Source organism: Bos javanicus, chromosome 4 (assembly GCF_032452875.1).
Source record: "Bos javanicus breed banteng chromosome 4, ARS-OSU_banteng_1.0, whole genome shotgun sequence".
NCBI lineage: Eukaryota > Metazoa > Chordata > Mammalia > Artiodactyla > Bovidae > Bos > Bos javanicus.
In genome coordinates, this window is record NC_083871.1 from 77,291,281 (window position 1) to 77,311,851 (window position 20,571).

At 43.4% G+C, this 20,571-nt stretch overlaps 1 protein-coding gene across 1 annotated transcript; it reads left to right on the forward strand.

Annotated features, from left to right (window-relative positions):
- Positions 1-10,418: 10,418 nt before the first annotated feature.
- Positions 10,419-20,089, forward strand: PURB (purine rich element binding protein B). The gene has a single exon (XM_061414425.1). It carries the CDS (start codon positions 11,633-11,635, stop codon positions 12,545-12,547), a length of 915 nt encoding a protein of 304 aa, XP_061270409.1. The 5' UTR covers positions 10,419-11,632; the 3' UTR covers positions 12,548-20,089.
- Positions 20,090-20,571: the final 482 nt, after the last annotated feature.

Sequence of the window (20,571 nt, forward strand, 5' to 3'; positions counted from 1 at the left end):
ATGTATACAGAACTCCTAGCCCAATGGAAATGTAGACAAAAACCACAAACAGGCATTTCACCAACAAGAAAACACCTAGAGCCAACAAGCACACAAAGAGATGCCTGGCCTCCTTGGTTTTCTGTTGTTGCCGATTGTATGTTTTTAAAACTTTTATTTTGTACCGGGATATAGCTGATTAACAACGCTGTGACAGTTTCAGGAGAACAGAGAAGGGACTCAGCCATATATACACACTCATCCATTCTCCCCCAAATTCCCCTCCCATCCAGGCTGTCACATGACATTGAGCAGAGTTCCATGCGCTATATAGTAGGTCCTTGTTGGTAATCCACTTTAAATACAGCAGTGTGTACACACCCATCCCAAACTCCCTAACTATCCCTCCTCCTCTTCCTTCCCCTGCTCCAGCAACCATAAGTTTGTTCTCTAATTCTGTGAGTCTTTGTTTTGTAAGTAAGTTCATTTGTATCATTTCTTTTTAGATTCCACATATAAGGGATGTGATACAATATTTCTCCTTCTCTGTCTGACTTACTTCATTCAGTTTGACAATCTCCAGGTCATCCATTTTGCTGCAAATGGCATTATTTCATCCTTTTTAATGGCTGAGTAATATCCATTGTGTATATGTACCACATCTTTTTTATCCATTTGTCTGTTTATGGACATCAAGGCGTTGCTTCCAAGTCTTGTCAATTGCAAACAGTGCTGCAATGAACATTGGGGTGCATGTATCCTTTCAGATCATGTTTTTCTCTGGGTATATGCCCAGCAATGAGATTGCAGGGTCATATGGTAGCTCTATTTTTAGTTTTTTATGGAACCTCAATACTATTCTCCATAGTGCTTGCCTCCTTGTTAATCAGGGAAATATAAATCAAGGCAGCAAGAAAGAAGCATTTTTCACTCACTCTATGACAAATGAAGAATCTGACAATGCCAAGAGCTAGAGAGGTTGTGGACCAGCAGCCTCTTCAACACGGCCAAGGAGAGTGAAACCAGTGTTAACAACCACCTGGATTTTCCTTGTAAAGGAAACTGCCCCTTGGTGTATTACCCAAGACAAAGCCCCAAACACCTACCCCAGGAAACAAGTTTCAGAGAGTCCTCCAGTCTATTTGTGACAGCAGCCGTGACCCTGATGCCCACCAGCAGAAGGTGAAATAGGGTAGGGGCATTTTCTAGCAGTGAACGTGAATCAACACCAGCTTAAAAAACAAAAGTATCTGGATCTTTATAATATGATGTGTTGTGGAGAAGATGAAGTCCAGGAAGCTACTTAGGTGATGGCTAATTTTATGTGTCAATTTAGCCAGGGCACTGTACCCAGATACCTGGTCAAATTTGTTGTTGTTTTTTAGTCCCTAAGCTGTGTCTGACTCTATCACCTCATGGACTGTAGCCCGCCAGGCTCCTCTGTCCATGGGATTTCCCAGGCAAGGATACTGGAGTGGGTTGCCATTTCCTTCTCCAGGGAATCTTTCCAACCCAGGGATTGAACCCATGTCTCCTGCATTGGCAGGCAGATTCTTTAGCACTGAGCCAAATACCAGTCTTGATTCTGTGATGATATTGTGTAGGCGAGATTAATGTTTACATAGTCAACTTTGAATAAAGCAGATTACTATCCATAATGTGGGTGGGCCTCATCCAATCAGTTGAAGGCCTTAAGGAAAAAAAAAAAAAACCTGGTTCCCTTGAATAAAGGCTTTCCCTAGTGGCTCAGACAGTAAAGAATTTACCTGCCAATGCAGGAGACACAGGTTCGATCCCTGGTTTGGGAAGATTCCACATGCCTTGGAGCAATTAAGCCTGTAGGGTTGAACTACCAAGCCCACACATTCTAGGCCCCATGAGCCACAGCTCTTGAACCTGTGTGCCACAACTGCTGAAGCCCACACCCCTAGAGTCTGTGCTCAGCGACAATAGAAGCCACTTCGATGAGCAGCCCCTGCTTGCCACAACTAGAGAGCACTCTCTCACAGCATCAAGGACTCAGCACAACCAAACAATAAAAAAGCAAAAAAAAAAAATTTTTAATATATGGTAGACCAAAGATTTTGATCAATCTAATTCTATGCATAAAATAAAAGCGTCATACATTAGTATGTATATTATGAATATATGTATATACACATATATGTGTAAATTCTCATTTAAAATTTTGCATAGGAAAAGCTCAAAAGGACAGACACTGCTGTCTCTGGGCAGGGGGTGGCTCTTCATCAGGGAAGAGCTGATGATGCAGTCTAAGTCATTTATATTCTCTTACTTTTGCTTTTCTGTATTTTCCAGTTTCCACAATAAAAATATATTTTTTTAAAAGAGCTTACTTCCTAATAACAGGAGGGGAAACTCAGTAACATTACCAGGATGCACAGCTGTAACTTAACTGTGATTGCCTATTGTGTGCTATTTTCATGCAGTACCGAGTGGTCAAAGACATGGGGAGTTGAAGATCTCATTCTTCTTTCCAACTTAATTCTGTTACATATTTACCAAGCGTTCACTGTAAAGTAGACACAAAGATAAGACATGGTCCCTACCTTTAAGGAGATTGCAGACCAGTAGGAAAATAAATCTTGGGAAATAACTGACCACAGAACAGAGCATGTAGAAGCTGTGAGAATACCCCGACTGCTGTGTGTTTCAGCCAAGCAAGGTGGCCCCAATGCCCAGAGGTGCTTTGAAAACCTTTATGGAAATTCTAAATGGGCAAGTGACCAGTCCAGGGGATTGCATGCTGAAGCAGGCAGTGAAAATGAAAAGGTTCCAAGAGGGCAAGGAGGGTAGCAAAATTTTGGGGGGATTTTTTTTTTTTTTTTGGCTACTCTGCATGGCTTACAGGATCTTAGTTCCCTGACCAGGCACTTTTCACAGTGGTGAAAGTGCCAAGTCCTAACCACTGGACTGCCAGGGAATTCTTCTATTTGGGATAATTTATACAACATTTCAACAACTTGAGGATTTACTTTTAACTTTTTATTGGACATAATTTCAGACTTAAAGAAGTTTCAGGACTTCCCTAGTGGTCAGTGGCTGAGACTGCATTCCCAATGCAGGGGCTCCAGGTTCGATCCCTGGTCAGGGAACTAGATTCCACAAGCCACAACTAAGAGTTCACATACTGCAGCTAAAAGTCACGCGTGCTGCAACAAAGATCAAAGACTGTGCATGCTGCAATTAAGACCCAATTAGTGCAGCCAAATAAAGAAAGAAAAAAAAATTTTTTAAGAAAAGGCCAGTTAGAAACACACAAATCCATTAAAAAAAAAGTTGTGGGGCTTCCCTGGTGGCTCAGTGGTAAAGAATCCACCAGCGAACTCAGGAGACAAGGTTCGATCCCTGGTCGAGGAAAATTCCACACGCCACATGCCACAGAGCAATTAAGCTGGTGCACCACACTACTAAGCTGTGCTCTAGAGCCTGGGAGCTGCACTACTGAGCCCACTACTGAGAAGCCTGCACACCGCAACTAGAGAGTAGTCCTCACTCACTGCAACTAGAAAAAAGCCTGAGCATCAGTGAAGACCCAGCACAGTCCCCCCAAAAAAGAAGTTGCAAAGTTAGCACAAGGAACTCTATACACTTCACTCATCCTCCAACTGCTAATGTTTTCCCATATCTACTTCATTGCACTCTGTACATGTGTGTCTTTTTCTGAATCCTTTGAGTGTAAATTACAACCATGATGCCTGTTTTACTTCTAAATATTTCAGGGTGTATTTCCTAAAAACAAGGATATCCTCTTACAAAGCCACAAGGAAAATGATCAAAATCAGGAAATTAACATTAACACAGTATTATTTTCTGATCTACAAACCCTATTCGGATCTCATCAATAGTGTTCTTTATGGCAAAGAAATGCCCCAATTGAGTTGTCGCATCTCTTCATCCTGCAGTCTTCGTCTCTCGTGGCACTGGCATTTCTGAAGTTAGTTTGCAGCCTCTGATTCTGTGGATGTTCGTTCAGTGTAGGTTTGTCAGCTGTTTCCCCCAGACTAGATGCAGGTTCTGCATTTCTGAGAGGAATACTACAGAAGTGATATGTGTCCTTCTCGGTGATTGTATCAAGAGACACCTGAGGTTGATTTATCCCATTCAGGGTGACGTTATCCGTGATCACTTGGTTAGGGCAGTGGCTGCCAAGCTTCTCCAATGCAGGGTTACTGTTTTTCCTTTTGTAATTAACAAGTACTTCAGGGAGATTCTTTGAGACTAGGTCAATATTCACTTTACTCAGCAAATTTTCACTTACTGTTTTTAGTATCCATTGATGATTCTTGCCTGAATCAGTTGTCACTGTGATGATTGCTATTATGCTTCATATTCCATCATTTCTTCTATACTTGTCACTTTGCTTTCTACTGTAAAGAGCTTTTCTTTCTCTCAATTACATATTAATATCAGCACATATACATGGAATACATCTTGTTTTATTCACTGGCTTATAATCTGTTACTATTATTCTTTATTTGATGCTTAAATTATCTCAGATTTGGCTAAGAGGGGTGTCCTTTTGACATGTCCCACTTATTTTTTGAGCATTTACTTACTTTCTGACACAAGAGATTCTAGGCTCAGTTTGTGCTTTCTCTCCTCCAGCCCTGAAATCAGCCATTTCTCCAGGAAACTCTGGTTCCTTTCAGTACAGAATGGTATTGAGAAACCAAGGTCTGGGCACTAGGAGTGCTCATTGCTCCCGGGGTGTCATTGCTTCTCAGAAGTATGTATATAAATAAATACATCCATACATATGTCTGTGTGTGTACTGCTACATCTCTGTATGTGTCTATTTCCATATTTATCTGTGTGTGTATGTTCATATGTTTATTTGTATGTGTATGTGCATGCACATGCGCATGTCTGTGTAATGAAACCACTAGCTCGTATTGATACCTCTGATTCTAAGCCAGTGCCCTACAGGGCATGTTCTTATCTTTCAGGGCTACATTCCTAACTTTTACCGGGTAAAGATTTCTTTAAAGGCTATGGATGGAGTTCAGGTCATTCATCATTACTGCTGGCCCTGGAAACCTCCTTTTCCCTTCCATATGGCCTTGCTTGTGCTCAGCATGGACTTGGGCATCGCCAGTCATTGTCTAACTGAATGAAGGGCAGGCGGAGGAACCCAGCAGGGGCCTGGTTCAGAGCAAGACAGCCTTCTGGAAGATACAGAGGAGGCTGAAGCAGAACCCCTAAGAGCAGGGGGGTAGAACACTGGGATTTTCTGGATGAAATGAGAAGCAGAACAGATGGCTGTTGGCTGGCTCCACGGAAAGACCACAAGTGACCTAAGGGTGCTTGGAAAGGGCAAACCTGTTCCCCATGGCAGCTGGGAGAAGAGTCCTGACTAGAGGCTTTGTGGGCACAGCTGGCTCTAGCTGAGCCACTAGGACAGCTGGGAGGAGGCCCTTCATATCCCCCTGTCACTGAGGAGGCCAGCTCCCTGCTACTTAGGGTGTGAGTGGGTTCAAACACGAGTGACCTGAGTTACAGCCTCCTCAGACCTGCTTATCCATCGCCAGCTGATACATTTTCCGACTCTTCTATTTTAGGGATGCTGTTCCTTTTTACAATAGTTGTATTTGGGATATCAACTCTCTTGTCCAACAAATGTACCTCCTAAAGAAAGATGAAAGTCCCTCTGGGTTTTATGTTCATGGTCTCTCAACTCAACACCGGGTCTCTGCAGAACATGGAGCCTGGAGGAGAGGTCTGGAGGAAGCTCAGTCACATCCATGAATTACACTCACAGGGCAAGGCCGTTTGGGGCCCTCGTGTGCCAGCTGCACCACTGAATGGTCTGCACACATCTCACTGCTGGGAAGCAGGAGTGAAACAGTGGAGGCCTGCCACATTCCAAAGAATACATAGCTCTTCCAGGGACTCAGGGAGCTACGTGGGAGGTGGTGGATGTGAGATAAATAAGCTTGACGGGTGTGCGAAAAGCAGTCTCTCAGCCTCTGGGAGTGCCACAAAGGTTTTATTTTTTTAAGGTCAAGAGAAGCTATAAATCAGGGAGGGGGAAGGCTATTGAGTTAAGTCCCAAGGCTGAGAAACGGTACCCCTTGGAACCCAACACCAATGCAAGGAATTGATTTTCTACCTCTTGGAAGACAAAAATCCCTAGAATAAACAGCAGGTGCAGGCCTTCTTCCCAGGCTGGATGCAGTGATCTCTTTAGATTATTCTAGAAGAACACACCTGCTTCCAGACACCCAAACTCAAGAAAACATCCCTGGAGACTTCAACACATGCCAGCCGACTTCTGGGCCCAGAGCATCAGCTGAGATGCATCTGCAAGGTTGGGTGCCCTGTCTGGGGATCACTGTGCCAATGCCCTCAGGGATGGCGCCCCTCCACACTGGATTCTGCTAAGTTCACCTTCTTCCCTTTTTTCCTTCTAGATGGGAAAGGACAGAACAGGCCAGGAGGTCATGCGGCTTCTGAGCAGCTCACAGCAAAAAGGCCGCTACAGATTTGACCACGAATACATTTGACTCCCCACCCCCACCCAGTCTCTCCTGCCTTCCTTGCTGACTCTGGAATCTTCTACTACCTCATCTTCCCCCCTGCTCTGGCACCAGGGCTCATTTAGGTGGTGGGCAGCACTTCGCTTGCTGTGGGGAGTTAGGTTAGCCAGGGCAAGGACATGCATTCAGACTGAGGTTGAGAAGTGCCTCCCGATGCAAAGTGGGAGACAGTCTATGAAATAAGGCCCCTTCACCCCTCAGATATGTCAGTGCCAAGGACACAGACAGGCAGAGGGGGGAGCAGCTCCAGAGTGAAACAAGGAAGGGTGAGGGCCCCCTGGATGCAATGGGATCTTCTGTTGCTACAAAGGACATAATTGGGACATTTGGCAATATCTGACTCAAGTCTGTCAATGAACTTCCCTTCCACCTCCCATCGCCATCCCACCCCTCTAGGTTGTCACACAGCATTAGATTTGAGCTCCATGAATCATACAGCAAATTTCCACTGGCTATCTACTTTACATATGGTAATGCATGTTTCAATGCTGGTCTCTCAATTCGTCCCAGGCTCTCCTTCCCCACTGTGTCCACAAGTCTGTTTTTTATGTCAGCATCTCCTTTGCTGCCCTGTAAATAGGACCATCAGTACCATCTTTCTGACTTACTTCACTTGGTATTACAGGCTCTAGGTTCACCCACCTCACTGTGTTCATTTCTTGTTTTTGATCACTATACTCTGGTTAGGCAAGAGAAAAATCCTTGCTTTGGGAAAGAGATGCTAAAGGGCATCACACAAGTGATTCTCAAATGGTTCAGGAGGAATAAAAACTAGAGAAAGAGAGGTGATGAGGCAAATGTGGTACCATTTGGGGGATCTGGGTGAGAAGGACTATTCCTCAACTGTTCTAAGTTTCAACTTTAAGCATAATAGGAAAAAATAATAGAAAAACAAAGGCGTGACCTACAATGTCTGACCCCTTTCTCCTTCTCCTGGCCTGAAACCAGGAGAAGGCTCTGGCCATCTGAGGACACTGGCCCCCAGCCTCCTCCCCTTACCCCCCTGACTCACAGGTCTCCCCAGCCCTGGCAAGGCTCACTGCCATCTGCTGCCTCCTGCTCAGCCTCCAAGCTGCTCCAAGTGGCTGGAGACAGTGTGCTTCTGCCCTGGTCTTAGCAGGATCCTGAGCTGTTTAGGGATTCTCATCCCAGCCAAGCCTCATAGGTCTTCTCGGCCTCCTTCTTGGCATATGGCCTCGCTCTTGGGCACTGGAGCAGACGCAGGAACAGTTCCAGCTTCTCTGCTGTCCACCAGAAGCTCCTGTGTCTCTCCTCCACTCTCCCTGGTATCATGAGCAAAAGGACAGATTCTTGCCTCCCATGGCCCAGCCACACCTCCTATACCCATCTCCAGGTTCATGCTTTTCTTTGTTGGTTACTATTCCACATGGCACTAGCAGTAAAGAACCCAACTGCCAGTGTAGGAGACATAAGAGACGCGAATTCGATCCCTGGGTCAGGAATATCTCCTGGAGGAGGAAATGGCAACCCACTCCAGTATTCTTGCCTGGAGAATCCCATGGACAGAGGAGCTTGATGGGCTACAGTCCACAAAGGGGTCACAAAGAGTCGGACACGACTGAACGACTAACACACACAATCCCCTCTGTCACCCGGGCAGCTCTTGAACCCATAGTCCTGCCCTCGCTAGCAATGTGACATATGGCTTCCATGCTCTCCCCCAAGGTGGCAGCGTCAAAGACAGAATTTAGAATTGGAGACTTGAGCTGCAGCCTCTGCTCCACTCCTTAAGAGCTGTGTGATTCTCCACCTATTTCTAGGACGGGCAGGAAACGTTTGTCAGGTTCAGTGTGAACTGTGACACCTGACCCCTGGCCTCATTCTCTCCCCATCTTTCTCACTTGTCCTTGTTTTCTCTATGCGGCCTTCTGGGAGCTGATGTCAAATCCATGCTGTCTGCTGGCAGCTCCCAAACCAGCATTTCCACAGGTGCCCCTCGTCTTGACTCTGCTTCTCTGGGTCCCACAGCTGCTTGGACACTCCCTGCCCAGCACCCAGCTGGCTGCTCAGACTTCACATGCCAGTACTTAAGATTCACACTCACTCATGCTGGATTTGCCAAAAGGCAGTCCCAACAAGTGCTTAAGGCCACCAAGAGGTAATAAACTTCCCAGGGAAGAATTTGGTATTCCAAAAATGCATCAAAGCAGTTCTTCCTGTTGGGTCCTGTCTATTGTGAATTTCATAGGGGAGGAAAACCTCACATTTGCAGCATCTGAATCTCTGAAGTCTTAGATCAGTGCTCTTACCATCTCAAACAACAGCCTTGAGAGCAGTCACTCAGAACACACACTCTAAAACCACCCTTCACTCTTCTCCCCCGTTTACACATCCAGTTTTTAAATCTGGTCCTTTCTCATGTCCTCAAAGCCCCAGTGGCTCCTTCTCACTCAATCAGCTGCATCCAGCCCCCGCTGGCTTGGGTCTGCCAGGTGGTTGCTGCCTCCTGACTAAGCCCATCCATGCTATCCTCTGCCATGGTCACCTCCTCTCTGTCACACTCCTGTTCACATAGCTCCAGGGGCTCCCCCTCAACTCAAGCCCAGTCTCCTGCCAACATGTGAAGGCCTCCCCACTGGGCCCAGGTTTAACTGCCTCCAACTCTTTTGTTCACCACCCACTCCTCACAGACTTTGGGCTCCAGCCAAACTAGACTTTTCACCATCTGGGAACACATGTTCCCTCTGCCCAAAATAACCTACATTCATCTCCACCTGTCGAGATCTGTCCTTGAAGGGTTATTTAATAAATAGTACTGGGACAATTGGTCATTTGAAGGAAATTTTTTAGATTCTTCACTTGATACTATTCACCAAAATGTATTCAAGATAAACTAGAGTTAAAGATGAAATAAAAATATATGATATAATCACACCTATTAAAAATTGAACTGTAAAAAGTCTGGAAAATGTATAATTTTCAAATAGATAAAAAGGGAAAAGATGCTAAGCTTAAAATCCAAGAATGAAATTTCAAAGGAAACAAAGCAGGAACTTCCCAGGTAGTCCAGTGGTTAAAACTTGCATTCCCAATGCAGAGGGCACAGGTTTCATCTCTGGTTGGGGAACTAAGATCCCGCACAGCACAGACAAAAAAAGGAAATAAAGCAATGTGTCTAACTCATTAAATAGGATTTGACATTAAAACTGAACTGATAAGGAATGAATATATGGGTAGAAAGTCCTTCACATGAACTGAGTGTTGGGGTCCCCTATGCAGAAAGTGGTTTGGTTAGCAAGAAATTAGAGAAGGAGCTTCATGGACATCTTTTATGAAGGTTAAGTGATGCCTGACATCAGATTTCTTCCCTAGGGATTTCATATGTCCAAATTCACTCCAAGACTGAAATGTTCAAGACCCCAAATTTGATGCTTTCCCCTGGACTCTTCTGTGTTTAGTTGAGAGGTATTACTCTAATTTTGTTTGTTTGGGTCTTTTTTATGAATCAGGATGAAGAGTGATTAAACACTTGGGGAGGGGCTGCCCAGTGGTTAGGTCTCAGAACTTCCAGTATAGGGAACACAGGCTGGAGAAGTAATATCCCTCATGACACATCCAAAAAAAGAAAAAGAAAAACTTGGGGAGTGCTTCTTCTGTGCCAGGTGAAGTGCTTTATGTGCATTATCTCACTTAATTCTTATAGCAACTCCACAAGATAGTTACTATTACTCCTATTTAACAAGTTATGCAACTAAGGCTTAAGAGGTTAATTGACGTACCCAAAACCTCACAACTAGTATGGGATTCAGACCCAGGCAGAATGACTCTTAGCACACACCTCCCCCCATCAAAAGATACACATTTTACTTTTTTTTTTTAATATTTATTTATTAAGCTGGGCTTCCCTGGTGGGTCAATTGGTAAAGAAGCCGCCTTCAACGCGGGAGACCTGGGTTCAATCCCTGGGTTGGGAAGATCTCCTGGCGACGGGAACAGCTACCCACTCCAGTATTCTGGCCTGGAGAATTCTATGGACTGTACAGTCCATGGGGTTGAAAAGAGTAGGACAAGACTGAGCGACTTTCACTTTCACTTTATTTGGCTGTTGCCGGTCTTAGTTGCAGCATTGAAATCTTTAGTTACCACAAGTGAACTCTTGGTTGAAACATGTGGGATCTAGCCCCCTATATTGGGAGCATGGAATCTCAGCCACCAAACCACCAGGAAGTCCCACTGTTCACTTTTTAAATCCATTCCTGTTTCTCCACACAATGTAACACATGAAACAAGTATTCTTCCAAGTTAACGTGTAAAACGGTTACCAGTCCCTGTACGTACGTGCTTTATAAAAATTAACTCCTTTCCTAAACTCCATCCCCACTACCACTACTTAGTTCAGGCCATCATTTTATCTTACGCCACTGAGACGGTGACGATGATGTTACCAAGCATGTTCCAGGCACTATGTACAGTATTCCACGAACTAAGAGTACGTATTTATTGAGCACTCACTATAACTCAGTCATTATGCTAAATATCACTCACGGATTCTTATACAGCAATCCTATTAGGTTAGTTTTGTTTTGAGTACCCCAACATCTTCCTCCCTTTAATTCCTCTTTCGTAAATAATAACTGTAGTCCGGTATAATCTCCCTAGAATAAACCGCATTTATTTAAAGCGTAGTTTGAATCACTTTCGGCTATCTGTAAAACCACCACCACAAACAAGATGCAGACTGTTTCCGTCGCCCGTAAGCTTCCAGAGTTCCTTCCCAGTTTGGGTCTCCAGGATCCCCAGACCCCCGCGGACCCGTGACGTCACTGCCCTGCGCCCCGCAGCCGCCGCCTTGCGCGGCGCTTCCGGCAGCGAGAACGTGGGGGCGGGGCGGGGCGGCGTCACGGAGGCGCGCGCCGGAAGCTGGCCTGGCGGAAGTGGCGGGGCGGGGCGCGGGGGCGATGGGGGGGCGGCGGCGGTGGCTGCCGGCGATGAACAGCGGGAGCGCGTGAGCGGGCCGGCGAGCGAGGCTGGGGGGCCCGGGAGAGCGAGCCGCAGGGCGGAGGGCAGGGGCGCGAGCGCGGCGGGCGGCGGGCGGCGGCCTGGGCGCGGCGGCGGCGGCGGCGGCCGAGAAGATGGCGGACGGCGACAGCGGCAGCGAGCGCGGCGGTGGCGGGCCCGGCGGCTTCCAGCCCGCGTCCCGCGGCGGCGGCGAGCAGGAGACGCAGGAGCTGGCCTCGAAGCGGCTGGACATCCAAAACAAACGGTTCTACCTAGATGTGAAGCAGAACGCCAAAGGCCGCTTTCTCAAGATCGCCGAGGTGGGCGCGGGCGGCTCCAAGAGCCGCCTTACGCTGTCCATGGCGGTGGCCGCCGAGTTCCGTGACTACCTGGGCGACTTCATCGAGCATTACGCGCAGCTGGGCCCCAGCAGCCCGGAGCAAGTGGCAGCGGCGGCGGGCGCCGAGGAGGGCGGTGGGCCGCGGCGCGCGCTCAAGAGCGAGTTCCTGGTACGCGAGAACCGCAAGTACTACCTGGACCTCAAGGAAAACCAGCGCGGCCGCTTCCTGCGCATCCGCCAGACGGTCAACCGCGGCGGCGGTGGCCCGGGACCCGGCGGCCTGCAGAGCGGCCAGACCATTGCGCTGCCCGCGCAGGGCCTCATAGAGTTCCGCGACGCGTTGGCCAAGCTCATCGACGACTACGGCGGCGAGGATGACGAGCTGGCGGGGGGCCCGGGCGGCGGCGCCGGAGGCCCTGGGGGCGGCCTGTACGGGGAGCTCCCAGAAGGCACTTCCATCACGGTGGACTCCAAGCGTTTCTTCTTCGACGTGGGCTGTAACAAGTACGGAGTGTTCCTGCGCGTGAGCGAGGTGAAGCCGTCCTACCGCAACGCCATCACGGTCCCTTTCAAGGCCTGGGGCAAGTTCGGGGGCGCGTTTTGCCGATATGCGGATGAGATGAAAGAGATCCAGGAGCGGCAGAGGGATAAGCTTTATGAGCGACGCGGCGGGGACGAGTCAGAGGGAGAGGAGGTGGATGAGGATTGAAACTCGCGGCTTCCTCCCTTACGGGCCTCACCACCCCACCACCGTCTCCTTGGCTAGAGAACTCCCCTTCCTGTTCATCCCCAGTGAGCTAGTGGAGGGAAAGCAAGGGAGGCCCCGGAGGGGGAAAACAAAATTTTAAATAATATAGTTAATTAAGAGAAATAACCGTAAGAAAACAGTCAGGACAATTAGAGAAAAGCAGTAAAGTTCCAAGGAATTGACAGTAATCTGCAAAGAGAGGACAACAGCGTCTCCTCACCTGAGCAGAAGTCTCAGCTTCTCTTTCTTCCCAGCTAAGGTTCCTAAATCCATCAGGATAACCCTGGATGGGATAGATCCCTGCACGCTGGCCAAGGAACACCTCATCAGTTACCCAGACCCGTTGATGACAGCTCAATTTGTGTTATATTTGGGTAACTTGATCTAAAGATCTTTCTAGACCTCATTGTTGCAGTGTCTATCCCTTCACCTCCATTGAAATCAGCGTTTTGGATCTAGATCTTCATGGAATTCTTGTGAAGAGAGAGGCCTTTGCAGTTACCCAGTCCTGAGGGTACAAGTTTCATGAAAAGGAATGCAACTTTACATAATCATAGACAGGGCAAAATAAGAATTAAAGAAGCCACCAGGGACAGAAACAAATTGGATCCATTTTTAAATGGTTTTGCATAGAACCTGGACCAAGGCCCGTGTCTTGTCTTTGCAGAATTATTTTCCAGGATGCAAATGGATTCAGATGTCAATCCTTGAACTAGAATCCCTTACTATAATGTTTTGGAAGTTGGCAGATTTTTTTCAAAGATAAAAGCAGTTTTACATTGGGGGTTGCTGAGGTAGGCACAATAAGAAATCAGGCATAAAGCACAAGGAAAACTGTTTGAGTGGATTGGTTGCTGCTCACTAAAGTTCTTCCCCGATCTCCAAATATGGAGGTCATGGCTTAGATATGAATGAGAGCCAGATACCCGTGGCTCCACCGTGTGAGCCAGTGAATTATGGCTAATTCGGCTGTTTCGGCCACTGGTTGGCTGGATTTTAAACCATAAAACTTGGACATCTTTACAAAAGGAACATTGTGGCTACAAGCCTGAGCTTTAATGGAATATAAGTCCACACAGAAAAGTTGGAAGTAACCAAAACTGAAGTCATCTACCTTCAGTTTAATCTGTGGATTTGTTCAAATACTAAGATCCTCAGGTCCAGAATTCCAGCATCATTTATTCTTTTAAAATAAATTTTTAAGAACTTGGTCCATTGTATCAGTACCTCACAATCAAAGTTGGCAAATGATGGATGAGTGATTCAAGCAGCGTGCCCTTTGAAGCTGAAATCCATTTGAATGGAGCTGAAATGAACGTGAATATGCTGACTATATCCTGGAAGCATTTTTATACCATCTTGAAATTTCAACAAACTGGCTTTTGCCAGTTTATCCAGCTGTCTTTCAAGAATAAAAGTTGGGGTTTTCAAGGATCGCCTCTTCTATATTTTAAATGGATTTTCAGTATGATTTTTACTAATCAAGTTAATCCCACCCCATCAAAAGGTATTCCTAGAAGTGTCATAGACCTAGGTAACTTTGAATTGAATGGGAGCTAATGGTCTTTCCAAAGTTTTCAGGTATACTTTGTGCGACACCTTCTCAACAAGGAGGCAAGTAACCCCACCTCCACAATCTTAGTTTCGTTTTTTTTTTAAACTGCATGCCTGCCCTTTATTTGAGCTGCCTTTTAATTTATTGCATACCTTTTTATTATCTTATTTTGGTATTATTCAACCTACAATCTTTTTGTATTTATTGGGAAATAAGTAATATACAAAAAGGTCGTTTTCACGAATTGTGGCTGAGAGGGAGGGAATAATTGTGTATATAAAATTAGGCTTTTTTAAAAAATTAGGTTTGATTCAGAATATCATTGATCTTAGATTTTTTTGTTTTTGTTTTTAAAAAGTGGAAGAGCCACAAATATTGGTGCCCTTTTCAGACTATTTCTCTACTCATCATCCACAGTAGACTTTTTAAACAGATTTTTTTTAAGCTTTTCTTTTTTAAAAAACAACTTTCTCCGTTGCAAAGAATGTTTCCTAAATTGTATGGGAGCAATAGTATTTTTGATGTTTTAATGACATCTGTATACTTGTACTGTATTTTGTACTACAAGGCAGCTGTTTTCAATAATGTCCTGCTGTATTTACCTATGTGTTTTGAGTGTTTATTTCTTTGCTGCGGAGAACAAATCCCTAAATAGTTTTAGTAAAGGGGCTGAGAAGATAGCATTATTAGGTTTGCATAAACTGTTTATAAGTTTCAAACTCTGAGGCAGCAATGAAGATTAAAGTTGCAGCTCTTAGTTGATTGCTGTAACTTTTTCATTTTCAAAACATGTATAATTCCTGTATAGACCAACTTGTTTTCCTGCTTCAGTGGTGGTTCTGTTGCTCAGCTGCAGTGAGCCAGTTCAATTTTGCAAAGGTGCAGTACCTCTCCTTTTTAAGGGGTTGGTTTATTCTTTTTTCTTTTCTTTTTGTTTGGCTGAATTGCAGCAACTAGCCTTGCCTTTCTACTCTGTAGAAATGACAGGGTCTTCACAATCCTTCACCAGTGGCTACTAAGCTATAATTAGCTGAATAGAAAGAATGTGGAAGTGGTCTGAGGCATATAGAGTATATGCCAAGAACACTACCATATATGGCATCAGCTTTGGTTACCAGAGAAATTTTCTTAGTCATTAGACCATATAACAGTAATATATCATATGTAAATCTTTAGATATCAATTTGAGAATCCTCCAAAAAAAGGAGCAAAGAATGCATAAGCTATGTGTTGGAAAAAGTAATTTATATTAAAATTTTGACCTGCCTATGTAAGATTAAATGGTAAATGTCATAGTGGTGGGTTTTTAAGTCTTAACCAATCTCAAAGGTTTGTTTCTCCTGCAGGGGTGGTTCATGGCCTCTCTTCTCACTGCAGGAAGATTACAGGAGGATGTGGATTAATTGTAGCATTCACTGATCCTCATTCAGTACTAGGGACAATAGAAATCTGCAAAGCACAGACTACATTTTCAGTGTGTGGTTTGTTAAACTGATATTAACAGGCTGGCTTTCAGAACTCATTCATAAATACTGCCTATTAAAGGAAATGATCTTTGTTAATTCCAGTCAGAAAATAGCATTATACAGACTATGGGAAAGCAATTTTGTGTTTTGTCTTTCAGCCGCTACTATGAACAGTGATTTAGGACTGTTTTTCAACTTTGGCAAACATCCCAGCTAATCATGTGTTCAAAACAGTCATATTCCTGAGAAGTGGGAAACTAAAATTCTTTCTCGGAGAATTGGTAGAATGTCTGTTTCTCAAACTGCTGCAGACATGAGAAATTTTAAGAACAAAATCGAAGGATCAAAAATTTGTGATGAGATACTACTCTTGCCTTCTGGTTTCTATTGTCCCTACCTTTCATTCAAGTAGAATGGCAGTTCTAGTCAGCGGAGAAAGTTTCCAGTGCATATGCTGCACAGGACACAGTGTAAATCTATATGGCACCAAAAATCAAAGTGAAAACCAAACCAAAAACCCAGACACCCTATGTTACTACGGGAGGCATGTAGGTGGTATAAATGACTGTAGCTGTGATACACACATGGCTACTTGTCAAGTCACTTTCCATAATTATTTACTGCAAAATGATTGAGGCTTTGGTGCAGGCAGGCTGTTAACGCTTCCCTGTTACCTCTCTATCACTTTGCAATAAATTGCAGGTCTTTTAAGAGATTCAAGCTTCAGTTTTCTCAAAAAACAAAACAATTATCCTGGCTTATCTGAAAATGCAGGGTTGTGGGCAAAAGAGGCTGGTTATAATAATGCCCTCATATTGAGTGGTCTGTAAATGGCTGCACACTTCAGGCACTATAGTTGCTGAGAATGCTTTGTTAAATGTGACCTTGACTGGCTTTACAGGGGGTAGAATATGCTCTCCACAAGGTATTAAAAGGTAACTACCCATTTGTGTCTACCTTGCTCTTGAGGTGGATGAACTTGAGAAGCTTGAGTGTGTAAGCCATGCACATAGGTATTCTTCACTGTAAATTTTGTTTTCATTTTTAACCCAGTTATGGTACTTTGTCCAATGCACAGCTGATCTCTCAGTAGATATTCATTTGAGAATAGTGTGGCCTTGATCTGTGAGAAGGGGAAGGAGAGAAGTGACTTTTTGCTTATGTAAAAATGACTCTTTGTCGAGAGGCATTCTGTAGCACTCTTGGTATCTAATGTGGTCGGTCTCCTTGTTTATTGGGGAAAGTTAATGTTTTTGACCCTGGAGTTATTAATTCAATTGAGTTGTCTTCTATTTTTAGGAAGTATCAGAATTGCTCTGATAAGTAAGAAAGTAGACTGCTTTGATGTACAATCTCAGGTTTTAGAATACATATAGTGGTGTAAAATTCCACTGTTAACTCTTAAAACAATTTTAATTTAGTATACCCTAAAAGTCACCTGCATAAGGCCTGTTCAAAGAGCAGCGCCTCCCATCTTTTTGCTCCTTTTCCATTTTGTACTTCACTTGAGAAAGTGTCAAGTGATTTTTTTCCTTGTATATTTCCATTTTAGCCCTGACATATTTCTCAGATAAAGCACTTTTTGATCATGAAATACATGGAATCTGTGTGTGATGTGGATCATGGTTTCTCAGGCTCCCCTAGATAATTTGCTTTTGAATATTGTTTTAACTCTGTATAAGAAAAGTAGAAATCTTTGCTAATGTTAGAAAGTTTGTATTACTGATCTAGAATGCATTTTGCTAGTTTCCAATGGACGGGAGAGTAAACAATGCTGCATTCACGATTTAATAAGTTACTTTCCCTTGAGCCTTAAGGTAACTTTTTTTTTTCTGTCAATACGGCACTGAAGTTACAGTAAATGAATGAAATTGCCAGTTTTCAGGGTTGGTTTTAGAGTACTGTAAATCGATTAGGTGTCTTCCTAAACAGTTACTATTCCCGTTGAATAAACTGGATAATGGGGCGGGGGGGCGGGTGGTGATTGTTTGTAGAAAAAGAAAAAAAGAACCACATTTACCTAAAAAATATATGTATAGACACAAAAGTACATGACAGTGCCCATTTGGAATTCCAGGCATAAGGTGGAAATGGACATTATCACCTCATTTCCCCTGTTTTTAATCTAGAAAAACAAAGTCATTAATTTTCAAATGGTAACCCCCAGAAGCTTCAAGAGAGAGCGGACTGTTGAATGATGACTTCTCTTGATATGTTTACCTGCTATTTAGTTAAAGTCGCTGTTCGCAGCCCTCAGTCTTAAAACTTAGTTTCACTACTGATGGATTTAACAGACTCTTATTTAATAAATGTGGTCCAGTTGTCAGGATGAAAATTAAATTTGAAAAATATTGCGTCATGAAGACATTAGTAATTTCTAGATATCTAGAAATTGATATCTAGTTGATATCTGTACCCCTGATCCAAGTTAAGACCTTTATGAATGTATTTTATATTTCCTAATGAAATAGGGAATATGCCATCAATGTAATCGCCTTTATTTGCAATCTTTTACTCTTCATTTGAAAATTAACTCATGCCTCTTGAATTAGACATTGCAATGGGGATAGGTAAAGCCATGTTAAAATAACAGCAAATGCTGTATTGGTAGTGTCACTGCTTAATAGGACTTCTAATTACAGGAGGGCAAAGCTTTATTTGATGCAGAAATGTTATTTTTTTCCGTAGGTGATTCTAACATGGTTTGATAAAAGAATATGACTACTTTATTAACATGGGATTTTGAGTCTAGGAGCAAATTTCATTTTCCCCATATTATATATATAAAATGCCTACTGACATGGATAAGAGAGGGCTGATCATACCTTTAGTGTGATGAAATGTGGGCCCAGAGTATTGGAAAGAAAGCAATAAACCTATCCAAGTTCATTGTCCACTAGCATATTGAAGAAGACATGAGTTTGTTTGTTTTTTTCCTTCCCTACTTCAAAGACATCAGTGAGTAAATCTTTCAAGAAAATTTATGTAGATCGTCTCATTTCTTAAACTCTCATCCCCATTCTTGCCCTGTATTACAAGATCAAGCTGGCTCAAAAAGTCTTTATTATACATATTTGGAAGTAGAGTGGCAAGTGGTAGATTTCTTCGCTTTTAAAAATCCCTTTTTCAAGGACATACATAACTGCAGGTAGAGAAAGAAAATTGCAAAACAAAAACATTTGTAGAAATTTGAGAGTTGCATCTTAAACTGTTCAGGTATGAGGCATAAACCCTTTTCTCCTAGCCTACATGTCACTTCTGTTTCAAAAGCTGCCTGTATTCCTAGAAGCTAATAGATCGGGCAGAAGTCCAGAAACTGATTTTAAATAAGTACAGGGCATACTTGAGAGCTGTGCATGTTACAGTAGCAGGCAAGTAAATTTGAGGTTTTTTCCACTGATTATCAATAATTGGAATAATGACTGTGGTTATCAGTATATTTGGGCTTTTCTTTTTCTAAAGTTCTAAAATGATTAGTATTTATTCTGTCTTGCACCTCTATGCAGATGTTTTTCCAAGTCCATTTTTTGAAGTCTGTCCATTTTCTGACATATTTCCAAATAATACACTTTCTATAGTAACCTTCACTGCCAGTCAGATCTACCAGGGGCTTCCTTAGACTAGATGATTCTTCATTCCAAAGTTGGGACTGATGTCCTGCCCATAGAGAATCTACAGACATAATTAGAATGAATTAAAACCAAATCTTGATAGCAGGAGACAGAGCTTCCTGATCTAGATGTACAACTAGACTTTAGGTTGGAAGTTACTTTAAAGAGGGTTTTTTGGGATGTCTTCAGTCTCTGTAAATATCCAAATGCTTGTGCATTGTAAACCAAGTGTGTACTCCTATGTATGAATTTGTAGAACTGATTTCTGCTTCAAGAGAAGCTGCACCTTTAATTTTATAAGGTCCCCTCCACCTGTTACCCTATAAATATTTGTAAATAGAACACTAAAATTTGTAGTGATAGGATCAATTTGGGAATATCTGCTGAGAGACCAAAAAGTTCATTTTTTTTAAGTACCTTGGTTAAAGAGTAAAGATTATTCCTCTTATTTTTTAAAAGAAGAATGCACTTTAACAAACACAGCTGCATGGGCAATTCAAACAAATCCGTGAAGTGCAGTACCCATTCAGAACTCATACTTCCTGGAAACCATTCAAAAGCATAGTTTAGACGGGCTGTTGATCTCACTGCCTGGAGGTTGAAGCTGATTCCGGTCAATTTTGAGACGAGCAGGGCTGCTTCAAAAGAACAATGTGAATACAGCCAAAAGCTTCAGTCAATCTGTAAAATGGCGGGTCCCGTATTTACCACTAACTAGCAAAACTGACAGAAAAACTCATAGAGAAAAAAGAATCCTTACTGCTGGTGTGCACTCCTTACAATAACAGACTTTTGCAAATGGAGTTTTACAGTCTATATTTAAAAAATTGTATGTTTGTAACAAATAAAGTATGCGGAAACGTGAATGACAGTCTTGTGCTGGTTGTCTCATTTAAGGAATTACGTGTTGACTGGGAGGGAAATAGCACACACCCTCTACTGGGGTTCATAAATGGGTCTGGAATTGTGTGAGTTTCCACTTGAAGTGATTTAAAACCTGTTTGCACATTTCATCTGAAATACAGCCATTTAGTTCCAGACCCTCTGGGTTTGCATAACCCTTTTCTAGTTAGTAAGCAGTCTATGGAGTAAATCAAAGTTGCAAATGGTTTCATGCTTTGGTTCATATTCCAGAGGAAGTGCTTGTTGCTTCCCCTAATTTCTTCCTATTCTGCCTGCTCTTAGGCCCTATCACTTCAAATGGCTGTAAAGAAACTCCTGTGTTGATTTGTCATTTATCATAACTAACTGCTTAGAAAGTAGGTTAAACCAGTGTTATATACCCCAAGCTAAAGGAAAAATAAAAATTTTGTATTGATAGATCCTGGCTGTGGTTCCAAACTTTTTGGTCTC